Raw genomic sequence first — 22,644 nt, forward strand, 5'->3', positions numbered from 1 at the left:
TGCATTGAAAAAGCACGCAAGCAGAGGACCTCTGAAATACACGCTGCAAAAGCTGCTATTTTACCAAAAAGACTCCTTGGTCTGTACTCCCCTGCCCTCCTCTGCTGTTGCTACCTTGCAGTTTATGACATCCAGATAGTGGGAGGTCTGACAAACCGAACAAGGCTGAGAGCAAAAAATTCCTTTCCTGTTGAAATCAGTAATTCCTCCGTGCAGGCTGCTTTTTCATGTGTGTGTGTGTGTGTGTGTGTGCTTTCTTTTGTGTGACTTCGAGAAGGGCTCTGATATTATTATTACTTTAAATATAGCTTGCCCTGGGGCGGGGAAATGAACAAGGAAAGAGTCGACAAGCAGCCTATCTCTCAGAAGAAAAGAGCAAGCCTCGCAGCACAGGAACTGGCTTCACTCAAGTGTGCAGTTTAGAAGTCAAAAAACTATTCCAAATACCACCATTTTGGAGGAGGCGGAAGAAAAAGGAGACAAAACTGGCTAAACACAGTGAAGAATATGGTAAACCAGGGTACAAAGTGCACCTAATTGCAGTTTGGGAGTGGGCTCTGAAGTACAATGTAAGTCTGCCTTAAATTGTATTCTTTTATCATATTATCTAGTTGTTTAATTTCCATTCTGAAGCCAGGCTGGGCCAAAAGGTACAATTACCTATAAAATCAGCATGGAACAGAATGTGTAATCTCTGATATGAGGCTGAAAATGATATTGAAATACAACAGAAATCAGAGACTATCAGCCATATTATGGAAGATGAACTATAAATAAGAGCGTATCTAATTATTTCAAGAGAAAAATGCTGGATGGAATCTTCAATCAACTTTCTTAATAGGGAAGCGAGAGCTCTGCTGTTTTGTATGGCAAGCTATTTTAATACTGCTGTGTTTAAAATTGTGTGATTACAGTTACCAATAGCAATAAGATGTAGCTCCAGAGGGGAGTCCTAGTGGTTGCAAAAGTTTTTCTCTTATTTCTCCAACATTTTTGCTCTCTGAAGCCTCAAGTCCACATTCTCTATCCTACAGCTTGGTTTTGCTTTTCAGCTGGATTTTCAATGTATGCCAACACTGGACTTCCTATGGAACGTTTCACCTTTTGGAGTAATTCTGTTATGTTTTCCTACATCACGCTAGTGGCAAAAATACAGTCGACAAAAGATTGTGCTCCTTCAACTTCTGGCATGGACAGCTGAGGAATACAAAACCTGATGGTGACAAAGGGTGATAATTTCCTATTTTTCACTATTTATCTCACTGGTTTTGGACTTAGCAATGGATATTCTTTGTGCTGAGGAGAGCTCTGTGAACCCAACTGCAAACTCCTTAATACAAATAAATCATGAGAGAAGACTCTACAGAAATGTTTATGGAGCTGGAGAGATTAATATATCACATCTCATTAACTTGACTGTGGACTCTGAAAACCTAACCAATCTTTCATGTGAAAGTAACATGAGTCCACCGTGCTACTCTTCCCTGTTGCAGCTTTCACAGAAAAACTGGCCAGCTTTGCTGACAGTGATAGTGATTGTTTTAACCATTGCTGGAAATATTCTTGTCATCATGGCTGTGTCACTGGAGAAGAAACTACAGAATGCCACTAACTATTTTCTAATGTCACTTGCAATAGCTGATATGCTGCTGGGTTTCCTTGTCATGCCTGTGTCCATGTTAACCATACTGTATGGTGAGTATTAGCTGTGTAACCTACTGCATGTGTTGAGAAGCTTTAAACATTGCATGCACATGGTTTTGTTGTTGTTGTTATTATTATTTCATTCTCTTACTACAAAAAAATTTAAGCACTCCATACAAGTTGAAATATATGTAATTGGTTAATGGATGTAAGAATAGGTGAAGTACTTGAACCTTTTCCTACTTCATATTTCTAGTTACAGGCATTTTAAATACAGTGCAGAACATTAATTTATTACTCAGTTGCTGGATGAATTGTCTCGAAGTGTATATGAAAATTCTTTGTTCTCTCTATTCTTTCAGTTTTTTCCCCTGGCTCATAATTTTCTATAGTCCTAATGAGAATGTAGGCTCCTGTCAGTTACTTTGCTCTGCAAATATGCACAGAAGCACTAATGACCACCTTTAGATTCAAAGTAGGCAACCCCTTCGATTTTTTTTTAATGAAGTAAGACAATTGTAAATAATTTTCTTAATACCAATACCCTGCTTAGACATCTACTTACCAGCAAATGCTGGAATTAATATTATGAGAGTTAAAAAATGGATGGGAATTAATTCTGCCTAATTTTTAGTAACATTTACAAATGAAAAGCTATGATTTCTTAAGAGAAGTTATTTAAGTGAATAATGACTCAGTTCATACCCTTGTAGGTGATTAATAGCAGATCTTTCTTCTCATTTTCACCAAAATCACTTGCAGCACAGCTCACGTAGAAAAAAAGCAGCAGCCTATGTGTTCAGTACCAATATTGTCAGGCTGTTATAATCCCTAAACTTCGAGAAATTAGTTTTCTGGTGCCACAACTGAATTGCTACAGTTCAAGGAGAAGCCAGACAATGTCAGGAGGAAAGTGAGGTTGCTTGCAAAGATTTCTATTGCTTCACTATTTTCGGACTTAAAGGTCCAAACATGAGCCTGTGACTTAAGAGAGATTTCATCCAGAAAACTGGAAGTTTATTTCCCACTTTCAGTATTTCTACACAGATGGCCCCGCAGTACTATTTGCAAACTGTATTTGGAATTAGTGATGGTGTAATGTTGTGATTTCTTGTATTAGTAGTGCAATCACCTTTAGTGGGAGAGACAGCATAAAAGAGAGCCGCGGGAGCAAAAACTGTCCGATGCGTGAGACTAGCAAAACACTTTTGAATCCTGCGTGATTCCCTGAGACATGCAACAGGGACTCCTGCTGGCCGGGCTCTGCTGCCGAGGAAAGAGGAGCCCGAAATCTGCTGCTTGGAAGTAATTTAGAGGTTGGGACGAAGGATTTCGTGCAGCAGTGAAGCCAAAACTCTCGCTGCGGGGGAAAAAGGCTGCATTGCCCTTCTATGAGATCGCTGCCATGGAGGAGCAGCGGGGCGCAAAAGCCCCAGGGGAGGGAGTGTGCAGGCTTTGCATCTGTTCTCCCTGCTTTTTCCCTTGCAAGGTCGAGAAAGGGAGTCCTTTACAGGGTAACCTGGGGTGAAAAATCATCTGGTGGTGCACACAGGTACCAGAATAGATGTCTTGGCATGGTGCACTGTCAGCCTCCAGGATGACCAGTGATGGTGAAGAGGGAAACCTCCCTTTATGCGGGAGCATTTGCTCAGGCTCAGCTGACCAGAAAAAGGGCCAGGATGCAGCCAGCATCAGCCACATCATCTATATTGACAATCCTGAGCCCAAACTGGGGAACTTTGTATCCACCTTGCTCTGTCAGCATACATCCAAAGCAGTGGAACAAGGCTGCTCCACCACCCGCCCCACAAACCCTTGAAGGGAGATTGTGACTGTTTTGCTCAAAAGAGAGATTTCCATCTCAAGAGCTTTACAGCCACTGTGGACAATTCCCATTTGAGTGCTCTGGCCACACCAGCCACATGTCTGCCCAGCCTGCACCCTTTGGGCCAGACAGGCTTTTCCATCTGCCCAACAGCACAAGTCTCCACTGGAAAAAAAAGACGCACCAAGGTGGATATGCCCACGCAGCTGAGTTCTGACCTTAGACATAGCCTTGACTGATATGCTTCTGACAAGGCAGGATGGCGTACAGGGCCTCCTCAGCAACCGCTCGTGCCTATGGACTCCCCTCTCCCTGTCTGTCTCCTCTCTTTCTCTTACAGCATTTCCTTAGCCTTTCAGTCAAAACAGTTTCCCTGTACCTCCTGTTACCAAAAAGCAGCAGCCTAGCCATACAGACCCGCTTCACTTGTTTGCCTCCTCGCCTGGAAGGTCTTGTGAGAAAGCATTTCTCATCTCCTGGATACCACAAACTGGCTACATCAGGAAGAAAATCTTATCATCTCATCTACCTGACTTCCCTCTCAGCCTCTCAGCCTGAAACTGTACAGATGCACAAGCATTGCTTGCATGTTGCTTGGATGGGACTCCCTGATACAAGCTCCCGGATGTCATGAGCTCTCATGGACCACATGAAATCCTGGACCTTGTGAAACTTTCTCTTCCTACCCAATCTTTAAAGTGAAGCCATGTTTTGTTTTGTTTTGTTTCCCCTTGGATATGTGGAGGGGTGAATTGGACAGTGGCCAGAGCACAGTACAGAACAAAGCTGCCCTGCACCATGTGCCACATAATATGGCCCAAGCCCTGCCTGGAGGTTGTCACCTACACCCTTCCTAACTCTTATTGCATATACAGTTGGCTCCTCTCATGTACTTTTCTCTTTCTTGGCCCTGTAGCCTCCAGGGTAGCTTATCTGATGGATGCTGGTTTATCCCTGCCCATCCAGGTTTAGATCAAGGACAAGAAGTCTAGAAGGATATGACAAATGTGTTCCCAAAGGCCACTGAAGCAAGAGAACAGATGCATGTTGCCAAGTGTAAAAATACTTTATCACTTTTCCCTGTGTAAACTGGCCTGGCCTGACAGAGAGATGCTGCTGAGAGGACATGCCCCTGAAAGCCAGCCCTCGTGTAACACGCTACAGACACCAGATTCCCCATGGGACAACCAGAAACCAAGATAAAACATACCCATAAAGACTGTATAGCTTGTCAGGGTCAACTCATATAACAGCAGCCCAAGAGCAATAAGAAATAGGTCCTCTCAGTGCTTACTGAGACTAAATTTAATTAGGCACAGACCTAGCTCATCTGCCGCTCCCTCTGTTTCAGCTGTTGCAAATCTTGTACCTGTGTCTCTAAAGGAGACAGGCAGCCCCCAAAATACTGACATGTTCTTACAATATTAGCTTTGCCATTGCCCCATGCCACACTGTCATGGGCAGCTTGGGTAATATGCTCTAAATTAAATCACCACAGGATAAGGACATGGATAACTGCAAAACTTGCTCCAAGGACAGTTATTAGTAGTTCCCTGCAGTACTAGAAGGGCCTTTGAATGAGGGTCCTGCAGGGCTCTACTTAGCCTGAGCCTGCTCAGTACTGTTCCTGACAACTTGGACAGTGTATAGAATGTGAGCTTACACATCTTTCCAGAAGCACCAAGCTGGGAGAGGTTACAAACACTCAGAGGGACAGGATCAGGATCATCAACTATCATCTGGACCCCCTAAGAGAAAGTCTGAAATGAACAAATAACATTCAGTGAGGATAAATGCAAAGATATCAATTTAGGAATAAGACAGCAAACCAACTACTGCTGGGGAAATTTGTCCGTACCAAGAATGCTGAAAAAGATCTGGCTGTCAAAATGGATCATAAGCTAAGCATGCCTCAGTAGTATGGCATTTTATACAAAAGGCACTCATTATTCCAGGTTGCTTAAATAAGGACATTCCCTGCAAGACCTGTGAAGCAATCTTGTATTTCACTTAGCATTCAGGAGGCCTTTGCAAGAGTACCATGTCCTGTTCTGGTCACTGAATGATAAGCAAGATGTGGATAAATTAAATAGCTTCCAGGGCAGAGAATCAAGAACCACAAAAGTTTTAAAAGCTTCATCTGTAAGTAAAAGATAAAGGAATTGGCTTTGCTTAGTCTGGAAGAGAAATTAAAAGCCAAAACAAAACTAAAGACAAACTAGGCAAGACACGATAGCCATCTTTCACTGGTTTCCAGAAAGGAGAGCATTCAATTATTCTTCATGTCTAGTGGAAAGAACAAGGTAAAAGGAAAGGCTTAATTTGCAGCAAAGAAGATGTAGGTTGGGTATTGGTAAACACTAATGCATTTACTTTGGATTGCTCTCTCTGAAGGAGCCTATCAATATTAATTGATACAGGGAATATCCTTATTTAAGTATATGGTAGATACCTAAAGAGAAGTGAGCTAAATATCACTGGTATGCAACAAAATACATTTCTTTCTTCAGTTGCCACTAAATCCAAAGTTTCGGTTTCAGAATTTAGGCAGCTTTGCATATCAGCAGGTGTTAATAACACAGTAATTATGTGGATAAAAAGTCCTAAAACAAAATTGAGAACTTGCAGGTTTACAAGGACAAAATTGTTTCTCTTTCCATATATCCCCTGCCAGAAATGTTTAATTATAACATCAAGCATTAGTATTATGCGAGTAGAATTAAAAAGAAAAAAACATGCGCTGCTTGTATGTAGCAGCTGTGTAGCCTGGGAAAGGAGCAGAGTTAATCCCTAAAGCTACAGAGTTAGGAGGTTGCAAGAAGATAAAAAAGGTTTCTTAAAACAGTGTCAGACAGCTTCTATTAAAGGCATCACTCGCTACCAGCTTCTACTAGAAGGACGTATACACTAAGACAGATGTCAGTAGAAAAGGTATGTCACATTCTTAGCTGATGTCAACTTTCTCTTGTGCAGGCTACACATGGCCTCTACCTACAAAGTTCTGTGCCATTTGGATCTACTTGGACGTGCTTTTTTCCACTGCCTCTATCATGCACCTCTGTGCCATCTCACTGGATCGCTATATTGCCATTCGAAACCCCATCCATCACAGCCGGTTTAACTCAAGAACTAAGGCTTTTGCAAAAATAATTGCTGTTTGGACCATATCAGTTGGTAAGTGAGGCAATATTTCAGCATGTAATTGTAGATTTCTAGCCTTTGAGAGGATTTGATATATATATATATATATATTGCAGTCTAAAACTGTATTTTCTGCCTGCAATATTTTGCTTGCCACAGTCTAAGTGCTGTAATGTAGTAATTATGCAGTGGAAATCAACAATGAAAATGAGAAATGGAGGATAACTGAGTAGCACTGAAAGAATATGCAACAGTGATAGGACTACTGGGTTCAAGTCTGTTTTAAAGATGGGTTTATTTCCTGTATTGATTATCCATCATTACCCTAACATCTGAAAAGAAAAAATTACCTCAACTAAGAAAGAATTTTCCTATTTCATGGAAGCCAGTTGTTCCCAACTTCTTATTAGGGTTATTTGCTTAAAGATGTTTCTTATGGGCAGATCTTTTCTGTCTTTCTCATGCATAGGATAGGGTGTTTATGCATCCTGTTTAGGAGGCATTAGGTGCTCTGTGTACACCATAAATGAGAGAAGTTTCCCCAGAGGACAGTTCAAAGTTGCAGCCAAAACAAGGTGTCCTGAATGACTCCCTAGATGAATCTCGCTTTGCACGGACAAAATCCAGAGGCTTGAAACCAGGCATGGGAGCGCCACTCCTCCATTCCCGTGGTGGCAGCACCCTCAGACCAGAGGAGTTTCATGGTGAGGAAGGTGGAAAGAGCTTGGTGTCAGAGGCCATCAGGGGTTTCCTTACACACCTGGGGCGGTGATTCTCAGACACGTTGAAAGCACAGTTCAGTTCCCTTTCAGGTCATCTCATTTTGTAGACCCTCTGGGCGCTGGCAGCTCATTCAGAAGCAGAAAAAAATTCACTCTCTTGCCCTGGAAGAGATGAGTATTGCCAGCAATCAAAGGTAATTATCTGCTTCCCTGACTAGTACAAATTATTGCAAGTGGTAACTGTAATCCATTAACATTCTTCCGAGGGGAAGGAAAGGAGATGATGCCTAACACTGCTGCCTGCCTGACACTCTGAATTGTCTCCTGGCCTCCCTCTTGATCCTGGACCAGAGTCTGAGATAAAGCAGTCTAGAATTTCTGTGACTTAAAATACCTGTATCTTCTGCTGTGGAGCAAGAAATGGTAGGAGCCCTCTCTCAGCAGGAGGACAGTTCTTTATCCTCTGAGACCTGCTGAGGTTCAACAGCATCACGTATGGCTCTGGGGTACATTCAGCTGATGAGATGTAGATGTCTCACACAGGCCAGGTGAACTCCACCCTAAAAATATCTAGCTCTCAACTATAAAAGAAGCCTAGAGCAACTCAGATGTAGATGTCTTCATTTAGATTAGATGAATCATACCTTATATCTCTACAGTCACTTTTTCTATCAATCTAGTAGAAAACATTACTCAGTCTGTCCAGTTGTGCAAACGTTTTCAATGCATTCTCCATATAACATAAAAAAAGTCAAGCATTCCTTAAATTTGTACATGCTGTGTTTGTCTGCATTTGTGTATGGTGCCTGTTCTTAGTGTGTGTGAAATTACCATCCTTTTTAAACACAAATAAATTCACAAAATGATCACATTGAACATTCAAGGGGCAAACTTAGTGGTCCACACTGCTCAGCACCTTTCCTTAGACAGTATCTCACTGCCAGAGCATCTGAATTAGCTCACTATTAAAGTGAATCCAGAAAAAAATGTCATTTGAACCCTATTATAATTCGTACATGGATTATGTCCTGTAGCAGGAGGGTTTAGTTCTTTGATATATCAATATTCGATTTCAGAAGTTAGGACTATTCATTGCAGTAATACCTGATAACAACTCACCCACTGTAAAAAAAACCTCTTCTGCTCTCTAGAGAATTTTCCTTTAACCGTGATCAGATGAGCCACAGATGTTATTTGTTATTGCTATGGCAAGTGATAGCAAGTGATATGGTCCTTATTCATATAACTCTGAAAAATACAACTCCTTATTTTATTGGAAAGCACTCAAGTGTGACATGAGGACATGTGAAGAGGACAGAGTTCTGCTTTACCGCAGCTGGGTAAGGACACATGTAAGGGAATGGTGGGTATTAGGAAAATAAGTGGGTTGATAAGTAAGCTCCATCTCAGTCACACATCACATGTCATCAAGACAGCAAGTAGGTTAAATAGATATTAGTGAATTCAGGCAAGGACACTGAGGTGTGCAGGAATGAAGCAATACTGAGCTGGTTTGCTAGTCCTGCGGAAGCAAGGTCCATGGGGAGATGAGCCAAAGGAAAACAGGTCCATTCCCAGCCTGGCAACTGTGTCATGAATGAGCTCTGACAAATGTGATATGCTCCAGAGGACAGACAGGGAAGCAAACAGACAGCAAGCTATAAAGAAGCTGCTGAGCTAGTCACTGCCAGGCTGGACTGAGTTTGCACCATGGAATATTACTCTACTAACAGAATAAAGAAAAATGCCAGTATTATAAGGAACCTTGACAGATCCCAGATCACCCATGGAACTTGCTGTCAGTCGGTCATTGACCCCATCCTCCTGATCTGCCATGATCCAACTTAGAATAGATAGGAAATGGTTTCTGACGAACGAGGTGCTTTCTATAGCATTTACTGATAGGAAATGGTTTCTGAACAAAGAAGTGCTTTACCAGTCTCCAGGCTCTCAATGCTACTTAGAGTGGCAGGGCTATAAATTATTTAACTCTTTGCATTTTCACATAGCTACAGCTAGGACTGTGCCAGTGTCAGGCAGAGTGCGTAGTGCACAGTGTGGCTGCCATCTCACTGACAAATTCAGAGAGGCAAGGTTTCATCCTCCAGCCTCAGCTGAATATTCTTTGGCTTCCCCTTGCTCCTGCAGTTTGCAGCTGAGCTGGTACCCTGTGAACTTTCATGATGTACCCAACGGAGGGTTAAAAGCAAGAGAAAGAAATGAAAGATGTCATGTTCCCCTGTGTAGAGGCTCGTTTTACCAGGGGAAGTGGGGGGGAACCTGCTGATCAGAGACCCTCAACAGCTCCCTCAGGAAAATCCCTAGTCCATCCTCTCATATATCCCCCTTCAGTGATTGCTTTACCAGGCTGAGTCCCAATCTATGAAGACTCTGTGTGGCAGTATCCCATGCCTAGGTCATTTTTATACCCTTCTCTGAACCTTTTCTAGTGTTTCTACATCCTCTTGGAGACATAGGTGGCCAGATCACAATATTTAATATATGGACACAACATGAATTCCTGTGGTGCAGTAATGTTTTCCGCCTTGTTCTCAGTTTCCACCTTAATAAGCCCTACCTTTCCTTTAGTCTTTAGGACCATCCCTGCACACTGAGCTCAGTGGTTCCAAAACCATGGAATCATAGAATGGTTGGGTTGGAAGGCACCTTTAAAGATCATCTAGTCGAATCCCTCTGCCATGGGCCAGAATATCTATCACTAGATCAGGCTGCTTAAATCCCCATCCAACCTGACCTTGAACACTTCCAGGGATGGGGTATCCACAACTTCTCTTGGCAACCTGTGCCAGTGTCTCACCACTGCCATCGTAAAAAAATTTCTTCCTTATGCCCAACCTAAACCTACCTTCTTTCAGTTTAAAACTATTGTCCCTTGTCCTGTCACTACTGGCCCTGGGAAAGTCTCCATCTTTCTTATAAGCCCCCATTATACATTGAATGGCTGCAATAAGGTCTCCTTGGAGCCTTCTCTCCTCCAGGCTAAATCCCAACTCCTTCTGTCTTTCTTTATAGGAGAGGTGTTCCAGCCCTCTGACCGTTTTCATGGCTCTCCTCAGTTTCCTGAGTAATAACAAATGGATTTGCATATTTAGATAGGGTTCCCCCTCAATTAATGTACAACTCTTCTTAGCACTGAATTTTGTCTGCTACTTTGCTGTCCATTAGCTGAGATTTATAGGACCTTCTGCAGTTCTCTACAGCCAACAGCTGCATGTTGCCAGCACATTTATTCAGTTCCACTGTCTATGCAAACAGGTCACACAGATGAGCTGAACAGCACTGATGAACACGGAGAGCTGTTGGATGCTACCTTCTACTGCCCTGACTGTGGAAACAAACCATTTAATCCTATCCTTGTTTTCTGTCTTTCAACACGTCCTTTTTCTACAAGAGAATCTTTCTTCTTCTGCCGTTAGAGTTTAATTTCTTTAACAGCCTTTGACAAAATAGTGTTGCCAGAGCTTTCTGGAAATCCAGGAATATTTTATCAGTTGGATCACCTTTATCCACCTGCTCACTGACTCCTGGAAATATATCTAGCTGGTTTGTGGAGCACAGCTTCTAGCTGCTTTGTGGGTTATTCAGAAATTCTCCTAGCACTTCCCAGTCTACCCATGTCTCTTTCACTATGACTTGTAATTAACCTAAGTAATAGCACTTTCATTCACTAAATTTGTAATTTTACTTTTATTCACTAAATTCATAAATTTATAAATTCACTAAGTGAATTTGATCCAAAGACCAGTCAATCTGTAGTCTTCCTTCCATTAGCTTCAGTGATATATAAAGTATTTAAAAACAGCATTAAAAAACACAGATAATCTGAATTACTTGACTTCTGAAATCTTTACTTTCTTAGTTAAAAAAAAAAATTGTACTAACATTTGGGTTTGCATTTAGTGGAAGAAGAGGATTTAGCCAGCATCCTTTCTTTCACTAGACCATGTAATGCCACAGGCAAGTGGTTTAAAATGGATTCTAATTACTGTAACAGATTCTAATCATGTCTTTAATTCTTAAATCATCCAGTACCCGGAGTGGCTAGATAATTAGATTATTTGTAGCTGTTGAAGGGAAAATCCCATTAAACCCTGAAAATTATTCCATTTGTTTTAAAGCACAGAGGTCATTACTGAGAACAGGTGTAAAAAGCCCAAGCATTTCCCCTTCCTAGAAAAATTAGAGTTGAATTTTGAATAGTGATTAACTGGAATCTATAGAACTGTAAACAGAGCCTATGCTGAAAAATACAGGTAAAGCACCTTTGAGTCCTAAGTGGGCCTAAAAACCATATTGATCTACAAAAGGCCAACAAGGCATCATTCTCTCCTTTAAAATCCTTGAAAGGGCCACATAAAAGAATTACAGTCATAAATGTTAAGCCCTTATATATATATATATATATATATATATATATAATTCCTTGGCCCTTACTTCTCTCTATTCCTCTGTTAATGGTCTAAGTAATGTGAAGTTTGGTGAAGCCCAAATCCTCTTAGCTGAGTTTTCTCTTCTTTTATCATTTCTCACTCAGCCTACACATCTGTTCGCTGCCTTCAGGCAGTCTCTGCTCTCCCCAGTCACTAACAACTTAGATTTATTCAGTACTTTTCATGCAGAAAAAAAGTCCAAAGTGGAGCTGGATAAAGCTGGTGAAATATGTCCCATCACATAACTTTCTTAAAATCTTGCCTCTGTTTCCGAGGCTTCAAAATTACAGAAATACTGTTATCATGTGAAGCAACATCCTCCAAAGTGCAGAGTGCAGAAAGTTACCTCCAGATGTATGAGACAAGCCCAGTGTAACTGAACTGATAATTTGCCACTGTGAAGCTTTATGCTGACACAGAGGCTTACACCTTGTCACGTCCCGCTCCAGCGAGGGGGACAAGTGACTCAGATTCGCAAATCCCCAATTGGAGCGGACAACAAGTCTCCAAGTTCAAGCATTTATTAACTACCTACAATGCACTAATTGAACACATGATATACTGGCTAAGTACAGAGCAAGTTGTGGCGAGCAATATAATATGCTTTACATTTCTTAACAGAAAAAAGGAAAAGAGGGAGATAGAGGGAATGGGGGAGTACAGATCACCAGTCTGGGTTCCTGCGCTGATCCTGCCGGCGAGGATTCCAGGAGGCAGCTATCTTCTTCGCTGGCATCCGTCGTCTTTGCTTCACTGCTCTCTCCGGACGGCCGGGGGAGGGGGGGGACAGGAAGAGGGGCAGAGAGAGAGAGAGAGCCCTTTCTTCTCCCCTTTGATTTATACCCACTTTCCTTGGGTCCGTCCCCTAGGTCAACCCACAGACCTACGTATCCCATGTACGGGGAGGGGTAAGGTGTTTCATGGGATGATGTAATTAGCATGACCATGTTAGCCTTCGTTAGCATATTGAGGGGTGTCAACTTTAATATGCATTTCGTGGATAATGAAGCAAAGTTCATTCACCGGACACATGGCCCTTGAAATCTGCCCAGGTGCCCCAGGGCAGAGCCGTCCCATCTCCACAGGGCTCTCTTCCCCAGATACATCGGGCAGCCTTATCAGCTTCGGCCTCCACAGAAAGCACCCTGTGATTCATAGTTTTGTCTTGGGAGTGTTTGAGGCAAATCTTCAATCAGCCTCAACTCTTGCTTTCCCAGGCTGTTTGTCTTAGTTTTTCACAGGCCTGGTTGCTCAGCTCTCACACACCTCCTTCCCAGGCAACCCGCAATTTCTCTGTGTGACTTCTTGCTGTCCTACAGAGTACATAGGGCCAGGGAAGCAGTTGGGATTAGGAGAGTGCAAAACTACCATTGTCTCTGGATTGTGGTTTGTTGACAGTTTTGGCCTCCTTCAGCTCACTCCTCCTTCTGCCAAGGACAGCTTTTGTTTCAAAGTCCCTTTACTGTTTTCAAAAGGCATAAATAGCCAAGGGGCTGCAGGTTGGGAATCCTTGTTCCAGATCCACCACATCCTCCATTTCTTCCAGATGATATAATTTGCCAGTTCATTTAAGTCTAATTTAGGGATGGCTTGGCACAGGAAAAGACCACTTGTTATAACATGGAATATATTGCCAAAATACATAAAATTGCAAGTAATTACATAGAGCACTGTACACCGACAATATAGATTTAAAGTTGAGCACCTAAATTTGGAAATGCTGGAGCTAAAATTGAAATATCTGCTACACTACTCTCTTTACCATATAGTCATTCACTTCACTTCCATTTCATCTTTTGAAAACTTGGCTTTGCATTCTGAGCAGTATTTATAATCATTACCTTAGCTAACTTTTTCTTATCATACTCATGAAATCATCTCCCAGAGAGTGAACATACTGTTTGCTCTTTCCAGTTGGAGAATCTCAAGGGCAAATATTGTAGGGTTTGTGTTTTGGCAGTCCCCTGGGACCTTTTCCATTTGTGGACATAGATGCCACCACAAAAATAAAATGCCATAAAGATGTTGTCAAAAATTGTGACACAGCATATAGTGAAATTTGCATTAACTGTAATGAAAGGCCGTGGCACATAATTTCGTAAACCAAGTATTAGCCCTTCATCACGATGTCACAGAAATAGGATCTTCATTGTATTATTTTATAGACACAGTGTATGAGGCATAGTAGCAGTAGCAATTATGCCAGTAGAATGTTCATTGCCATACTAATGACTCCATAAGCAGTGACAACTAATGAGTAAACAAGCACTTCATGCATAGGTTGTCCCAGGGATGTTAACTTTCCATGCTGTGATGCACATTTCTGAGTTGGCAAGCATAAGTATTCCAGTTATGAGACATTACTTAAGATGGTTCTGAGAAAGAGACATAAATATCATGTTTACTTTCCTCGTTGATGTAAATTATTCCCATATTTCTCATGTAACAGAATCCTTCTCTTGATTTGTTCTTCCCAGAAGAGTGAACACATCTCACCCACCAGACCAAGAGCTTAGCACAGACATCTCCCTCTCATAACTGTGAAGATTAAAAAACCTTGCATTTTGATTTTGTATATGTTTCTTCATTATCTGACAAGGGGGTGTTATTAACCTTTTCATGTTATTTATCCAAAAATGTTCAACAAAATGGTAATGATCGAACCGCTTTCTAAATTCTCCAAATTTGGAAACACAGAGGTAAAAAACCAGCATAAATCCATAAGGCCATATTTCCAAACCAGAGACATTAAGCAATCTGGCATACATCTGGATGGGGAAAAATACGTTATACTGGTACATATGTATTGTCTAATGAAGAATAATTATTATGTATACATCTGCCATTTTCTATGTGTAATTACCTGATAAGCAGGAGGAGAGGAAGGTGTTTACCTGTGAAAAAGACACACACTCATTTTGTGAGCATCTCTTTTGCAAGAAACATTCTGCTTTACGGTGAAGAAAGGAATGAGCAGTGGCCACAACATTAATGTGTGGCTTTTCTTTCTGCTTTGGCTTTATTTTTAAAGGCTAGTTTTAAATTATAGAGCTGTATTTTTAATAACAGAGCTATGTGGAAAGAACCTGGTTAGACAAGATACTGATGAGACAATTTGTTCATTGTCGATTTTTATTTTTTTTTAAACTTGTCTTTGCTTTGAAGACTATAAGGACCATGTTGTTCTTCCCCTTGGAGCTACTGACAAAAAAGCAATAAATTTAATTGAACCAGGCTAGTCCTATTACCAGGTTTATTTGAATGTTAACTGTTGGTGGTTGGCAATATGACCTATAATCAGCCAGTCTCTCTTTGTAGGATATGTCAGAGTAAATGGAATGTTTTAAGAGAAAAGGCAGTAACAGCACAGTGCCTCTTATAAGTTCTTCCTCCTTCTCTGCAAGTCTATATTTTTTAGCCAGTCACATATCCAGCACAGCATGTAATACATAGGAGAATCCGGAATGGATTTCCCATCCAGAGGGGAAGGGATGATCCTAGGTCTTACCACAGGATATTCTTTTCTGCAGAAAGTGTTATGTGAAGTGCTGCAAAATGCAGAAAGAACATGTTCAGAGGCCAGCTCTGATCTTTTTCCAGTAGGTCTCTACAACAGTACATGTTCAAAAGGGGATCCTATATTGACCAAGAAATTACTTCAGCATCTCTAATCAGAGGAACTGGGATTTCTGCATAACTGAAGCTACATGCAGTGCATAAGAAATCATGTTGGGATTTATAAAATCTATCATCTGTACACTGTAATTGCATTTAATCACCTTCTAAATTAAAAATAGTGTTGTTAAAGTAGCACTATGCTGCATAAAAGAAAATGTCAACAACAAAGATTTTTTCATCAATTTTAAAATTATACAGAGTAATTTCAGAGATTATTTTATGTATTTTAAAGAACTATATTTAAGACAGATTTTGCATTTTACAATGTTAAGAAAATGTATCACAGAATTCTGCTTTAACATGAAATCCTTATATTTACTCCAATTAGCAGGAATAATGCAAACTATCACTCACTCAGCCTGTAATTAACTTTCCCCATGTATTTCCTGGCCCATGCCATTGGCATAATTTCTAAGCAGAAGCTCAGCTAATAAAAGTCAGGGATTTTGTCAGAGCTGAGACAACATATTCTTAATTACCTACAACAAATTTAGAAATACCTGTCAGCTGATTTTTCCTATGATGTCCTCTAGAGTCGTTGATGGAAAATAGCCTGTCAAACTCCTATGAAGTGCTGAAAGCAGGCTGAGGCATCGTGATAAAGGCTCTCTTTTCTGGCGATAAAAATCGGAGCTGTGTATTTCACAGTATTCAGTCCTGCATTTATGCTGCAAGTACATCACACTCACAGGGAAGACCTGTTTCCTTTTGGTAGAACATAACCCTCGTTATGATTTTGTATTTTGATCTGAGTTCTGAAATGTCAGGTTGACCACTATTGCTACGATCATAGCATGAGCTGAACTGAGAGTATCCTGAGATAAATACTGTGTGGGTTTAGGTGTCAGGTGCACCGAGCGAGCAGGGTAACTTCCTCCTTAAAAGCATAAAAGTGCCCAAAAGTTTTAGGTTGAGTGTTTCCAGGGTAAAACCAGCACTGCCTTGTATACCACTACAAGACATGAGGAGGTCCCTCCCACCATGCTTGTTGCAAGGGCAGTTCATGTATTTATTTTTCATTTTCAAGGTGGTTTGTGACATTTAGCAGAAAGGTAAACCTAGGGATTATGCTATAGCACCGGTAAACATGGGCAGATATTATCTATCACTTTTTCATCTCTTCAGCCCTGCCATCTTCTAAATGTGACCAGGGCACTAACTGATTTAACAAATGAGCGGTTCAGTCTGGGTGAAGGGTATTATCCACTGGGTGGGCAGTGAAGCATAGAGCTCAGGATCCTGTGAATCATGATGTTCAGACCAGTGCTGGTTAAACTGCTTCTCATCCTGTTTTTCCTTCCAAATTATCCATCTCATCAGGACATCTGATAATAATAATAATGACACCAATAATTATCAAGCCATTGGTGTAGTCTCCTTGTATAACTAGTAGGAAGCTGAACATTTGCTTCATCAGCAGCCTCTGCAAGCAACCACAAAAGGAGGCATGGAGAGACAAGACAAAAGTGGATTAAAGTGGGACCTAGTCTGAGGTCTAGAAAATTTAGGAGAATTATAGTTTTGGTCATCTATGCCTTTCAGACTCAGTGCAAAATTGTTACTAATAAAATAATTTAAAAGCTTATCTTGATAGCTACATTAAATCTCCTTTTAAACTACAAAACAAGGTCAAGCAGCGCTGCCGGAGAAATCTCAGAGACATACCAACAAAAATCTCTGTTCAGTTCAGTGGAGAATTAAGGCAGAGTTAAGTAAATTAGCAGCATTCAACAAATCATAGCAAGTAATAATTAAAATCCCAGAAGTATAAAACCTGGGATAGTAGAGGGTCTTGTCACTTAGACTGCTCCAGGAGCCATCACATTAATTGCTTATGATAGTGAAATATCTAAGACCTTTCCATTATTTCTAGCTTATTGCTACTGTATATTGGGTTTTTTTAAACATTACTGTGTCTGTAGCATGTATAGCATATAATAATTTAGCCCTGAGGAGCCTTCAGGAGCTTCATAGCTAAAAAGGCAGACTGATAATGTGTGATCTGGGAAGATCCTGTTACAAACATATGGTATTTCTTTCTTTCTCAAAGCACAATTATCCCCAAATCTATTCTCCTAGGGGCCTCAACAGTGAACATCGTGAAGCCATCTGACATGAAATACAAAAAGCTCCTGTGCTAAACAGGAGGGATATCACAAGTGGCTGGAATTGATCCTACTTAGAGGCTTTTTAAATTTTCAGATTAACATATTTACCTAAGCCGGTGACAACCTTAAATTTGTAACTTCTTTTGAGCAGAAATTAAACCATTGCCACAGGGAATTTAAAAACACCAACACAATTTAAACAGCATTAACTGAGTACACAGAAAGGAAAAAAGGTGTTTGACTTGCTCTGCTGCATTTTGAGACCCAGAGAAGTAGTAGGTTTGTCCATCCAGGAGCTTTAAATAAGAATGAGTAGCACCTCATCCCTTTGCACTGAGCTAGGCTGGAGATCTGTGGCACCTCTTGCAATTTTTCACACTAAATATTCAGCTCTTTATCATAAAGTCACTTCTAATCACTCCTAATCACCATGGATGAAGTGGGTACACAGCCATCATCAGCCTACAGCCCCTGGAGGAGAGCATTAAGCCCAGCTCCCTCATGACTCTCGGTTGACAGCAGGACTGCAGCTGCTATGGAGCTGCCTCGGACTTTGGCTCTGCTCAGCCAGTATCCCCCAGGCAAGCAGCTTCAACTTCCTAGCCTAGCCAGCCTTATTTTCCACTCTTTCCAGACTCGGGGATAGTGACCAGTCTCAATCTCATCAAAGATCACACTGCAAATAAATTGGTATTGTAAATAATAAAGCAATTAAATTACAGGGTGGGAGGTCTTAAAAGCCTTTTATTGTTACATTAGAAATGTTCCTCACCGCCAGATTTTGGCAGCTGCAGTTCAATTTCCTCTAGGCACTGTGCAGTGCGACACACCATCTTCTCTCTCTCCTGGCAGATCTTCCTTGGTGGGAGGCAGGGACTAAAGTGAAGGCAGATGCACAGAGCAAGCTGGAGCCCATGTAGAAGGGCTGGCATGTGGAGCTGTGTACCCTGTCAACTTCATTTGAAATACAACGCAACCATCCCAGCTGGGACTGCTGGGATAGAGACCAGGACGATGTACAGGCAGAGGGCTTCTCCCAGGAGTCTTTGCCCAGATCCAGATGAAAATATAAATGCTGTTGACAAACTATAGGGCTACAAAACTTGCAGAAATCTCCACTGCTACCCTATACCCTTTCTATCCTATGCACTTGAGAGGTGGCAGGACATCTCCTTTGAGCTGACAGATATGGCAGCATTGATGCATTGCCAAATGTATGACTTCAGATCATGAAAACACAGCTTCGGTTATTTAGTTAAATTCGGTTATTTAGTTAAATTCAGTCATTTAGAAAAGCTGACAATCTTAGTTAAGCAGGTACGAGTGCCCATGCAGATGGGGTATGTGTCCATGTGAAATTAGTGCTTATTTTCAGCCCTGCTTCTTTTAACATGACATGTTATGGTATTCACATGCCTCTGAGTAGGATATAAAACACTCATGCCTTTCCACTTCTTGTCATATTCCATGCTCTCAGATTTTAAAATGCACCTAAGGTTCCAGGCAGGTGTCCCTGATCTTCCTGATCTTCCCTTCTTCAGGCACTTCCCTGTGAGAATAGCTGGCCTGTTAATGAGAAAGAAGAGCTTCTTGCCAGATGCACATCTAAACTAGCCCAGCTCCTGTCAGAACAAAGTTATGATATCCATACAGATGGCCTGTATAGAGTGGGGTTTGCCCTTCTCTCAGTGCTCCTTCAGCATTGCCACTCTGACACTAGTTGTCCATGTGCTCTCGGCATCATCTGGGAACCATGGTACTGAGCAGGGCAAAGGAGGAACAATTTCATCTTGGCTGTGACGCTGCAGTGTGGTGTCAAAACACTGTTGAAACAGTCCCATAAACAATTTGTTGTCCCATCTCCAAGGATGGTCTAAGTTTTCACCTGGCAAACACAGGGATGGTGCTTTCTCAGGGAAACAAGGTTGCTCTACCTGGCATGATGGCATGCTCCTTTGTGGAGATCAGGTTGAGTGGGTTCCTCTGGAGCAGTAAAGAGCAAAACGATTTTTAGCTTGTGTCTATTATTGGCTTTTAACCTCCTGGACATTGTGGAGCTAAACAGCTCTGTCTGACCTTCTGCTGCAAAAGGAGGCCCAGATGCCTTCTTGCCTCCCTCCTCTGTAGATACATTTATAATGACTTGTATTTCCATGGTAATCTACACAAGGCAAAGAGATTTTCTTTACATCTGAACATTTACACACTTACCAAATCTAAGGCTGGGGTCTTTTGACATCTTTCTCCAGACTTAACATCACTAAAATATTCAGAGTCAAACAGATCCAACCAAGCGCAGGAAAAGTGAAATTAATCAAATCCATTGGAGTCCTGTGGAAGAATCTGGCATGTGGTATGCATTATTTTGTCCTTTAGCCATACTGTGCAAAAATGTATTACTGGACAGTTTGGATTTCTTGCGTATTTAGAAAAAGCTCTGTGTCTCAGTAGTTATATGTGTTACAGAAAACAACCCAGCTGGAAATATGTGTCATTGTGGTGGTTTAAGACCAGAGGACAGCTGAGCACCATGCAGCTGCTCTCTCACTCCTTCCCCTTCAGGGATGGGGAGGAGAACATAAAACAAAAGGCTTGTGAATCAAGGTAAGGATTGGGAGGGATGATTCACCCATTACGGTCACAGGCAAAAGTCAGACTCGTTAGGAGAAGAAAAAGAACATCAATTTAATTTGAACACCACCACTAATTTATCAATCAGAGTAGGACAGTGAGAAATACAACCACATCTTAAAAACACATTTCCCCCACCTCTCCCTTCTCCCCAGGCTGAGCTTTGCTCCCAATTTCTCTACCTCCTCCACTGCAGCAGCACAGGGGGGTAGGGAATGGGGACTGCAGTCAATTCATCACACATCATCCCTGCTTATGAAAGAGCAGACCAGGTAGCACAGCTTTCTCCAGCAATTTCTTACCCCTTGGAGGCCTCCCTTCTACACACTGTAGGTGTGGGAGGTTTCACTGAAAATTGCTATGCAAAAGGTTGTACCTTCCTCAGATACTCAGAAAGACTGGAAAATCCAAGAAGGAAACAAGACATGGACACAGAACTGCTGCAAACAAGTCCTGAAACACATCTAAGAAAGGGGACTTCTTAGGCAGGAATAGCACTTAAAACCAAGAGCAAAGTAACTGCTTCCTGCTGTGGGATTCTTGCTGCCTCTAGGAAATGGAGTTGCATGCACGTTTTGTAAGGGAACAGGATTATACCAAAGCAGCAAGCGACTCCATCAGTGCTTTCCTCTCATAACTCAGCCCACCCTGGAGCCTTGGGTTGACCCAATCAGTTGGGTCAAAAAGGGGCAACTGTCCTTCATGTCTTGCTCTGTCCTCCCTCTAATGCTCCTCTAATTCTGTTTCTATTTAATTTATTTTCACAGTCTTACAAATTAATTTGCACAAACACATCTCTGTACTTGTAAGAAAAAGGCTTCAAGACTGGGAACATAAATGAGAAATCTATCAGGAAGACACTGAGATTTTCTTGATTTTGTTTTTCTAAAGAGAAAGAGAACATTTATGGCATTGTATTATTATAAATGATCATTTACATTAATTTTCTCACATAAAAAGAATTGAATATATCTCCTGCTAGGCTAAATAATATGTTTCCTCAGAGATTTTCTGAGCTGCCAAGAACAAACCCATTTCAAAATTTATAGAATAATCCAAGTATTACCTGCCACCCCCTGTGTGAAGTTAAATATAAAGTAGTTTTCCTTTTAGTTGTATTAAATAGAACATGTGTGACCAAATAAAATGTTCCAAGGGAAAGGTACAGAAAACGAACTCTGTGTGTGCCCTCACATAAAAAACTAGATTTTTCCTATAGACAGCAATAAGGAAAATTCCTGGAGACACACTCTCTGACTCCAGTCCTGTGAGGATAGAGCCTTGGAATGCAAAAAGGAGACAGTTCTCCACTGCCACTGTGACTCATTTAACTCCCGAGGAAATCCATCCAAAAGCAAATATTATGTGGGGATTTGTGAGAGAAAGCTCCTCACCCACTCCTGCCCCCACCAACATGTGCACCTGCTGACGGGAAAAAGAAGAAATTCTATCCCAGACTTTGGGGACACTGCCATGCTGACTAGGAAAGGCAAAAGTTTTTTAACATTCATGGTAACTAGATGCAGCCTCAGACGGTGGGCCCCAAACCACCCAGAGCTTTTCGACATCCCCTGTCCCCAGGTGAATATTTCTGCTTCTGCACTGCTACCCATCAGCAAACTGCACAACCTTGCTATTGGCAATGTGGCTGGCTCTATTTGGGTAGCAACAAAATTATAACATGAAAGGTTTGTCATGACTGGAAATGAGTCAGCTGGGAAATAACATTTTCAGGTGCATGCAGAAATCAGTTAAGTATTTGCAGGTCTGGGGAAACGATGACTCCTGTAACAGTGAGCGCCACACTCCAAGCAGACACATGGCGCCAGACTGAGCAGCTCTCCTGTGGATGTTTAAGTGAAAACACACAAGTTGCTGTTGCTAAACTCTGGCTCCTGATATAAGCTCCAGACATATTTGCATCATTGATAATCAGAGGAGGATATGGTCCATGGTCCCCCAACAAGTGGCTCACTATAGTTTGTGTTCCTAGACCACGCAGACATCCACACAGGGCACCATGGTAGCCCAAAGGAATAAATATTACTTCGTGTGATTGGTTCAGTCCAAAATATTGAAAATAATGTAATGGCTATGTTGCACCAAGGCAATTTTTATACAAAATGAAACTGAGGGTATGTGTTGTATGCCCTGGGATGTACCATGTGAGTGTTCAAGGATGGCTGCTTGTTGTTTGCTTGTACCAAAGGAGGACACTCTTCAAGAAAAGAAAAGCACCAGATACCAGATACGAGCTTTTCTAAATAATTAGATAGTATTGCCACACTGAGCTGCTTGAAGGACAGACTGGCCTTCTCCGGGCAGCAATGCTTTCAGAGGTCTCCAGTGTCACAGCACATCTCTGTGCAGTGGCCCCTGATCTGGCCCATAATCTCCATATGTCTGAATCAATGTGACTGTTAAAACTTGAGCTGAGGAGACTT

At 41.5% G+C, this 22,644-nt stretch overlaps 1 protein-coding gene across 1 annotated transcript in view; it reads left to right on the forward strand.

Annotated features, from left to right (window-relative positions):
• Positions 1–262: 262 nt before the first annotated feature.
• HTR2A (5-hydroxytryptamine receptor 2A) overlaps positions 263–22,644 on the forward strand; it is a 28,300-nt gene continuing 5,918 nt past the window's right edge. The window contains exons 1-2 of the mRNA XM_026848698.1: positions 263–1,695; positions 6,443–6,643. Coding sequence (XP_026704499.1) covers positions 1,281–1,695; positions 6,443–6,643 — 616 coding nt within the window. The 5' untranslated portion in view covers positions 263–1,280. The remainder of the gene's footprint in view (positions 1,696–6,442; positions 6,644–22,644) is intronic.

Source organism: Athene cunicularia (genome assembly GCF_003259725.1).
Source record: "Athene cunicularia isolate RWA chromosome 1 unlocalized genomic scaffold, athCun1 chr1_part1, whole genome shotgun sequence".
Lineage (NCBI taxonomy): Eukaryota > Metazoa > Chordata > Aves > Strigiformes > Strigidae > Athene > Athene cunicularia.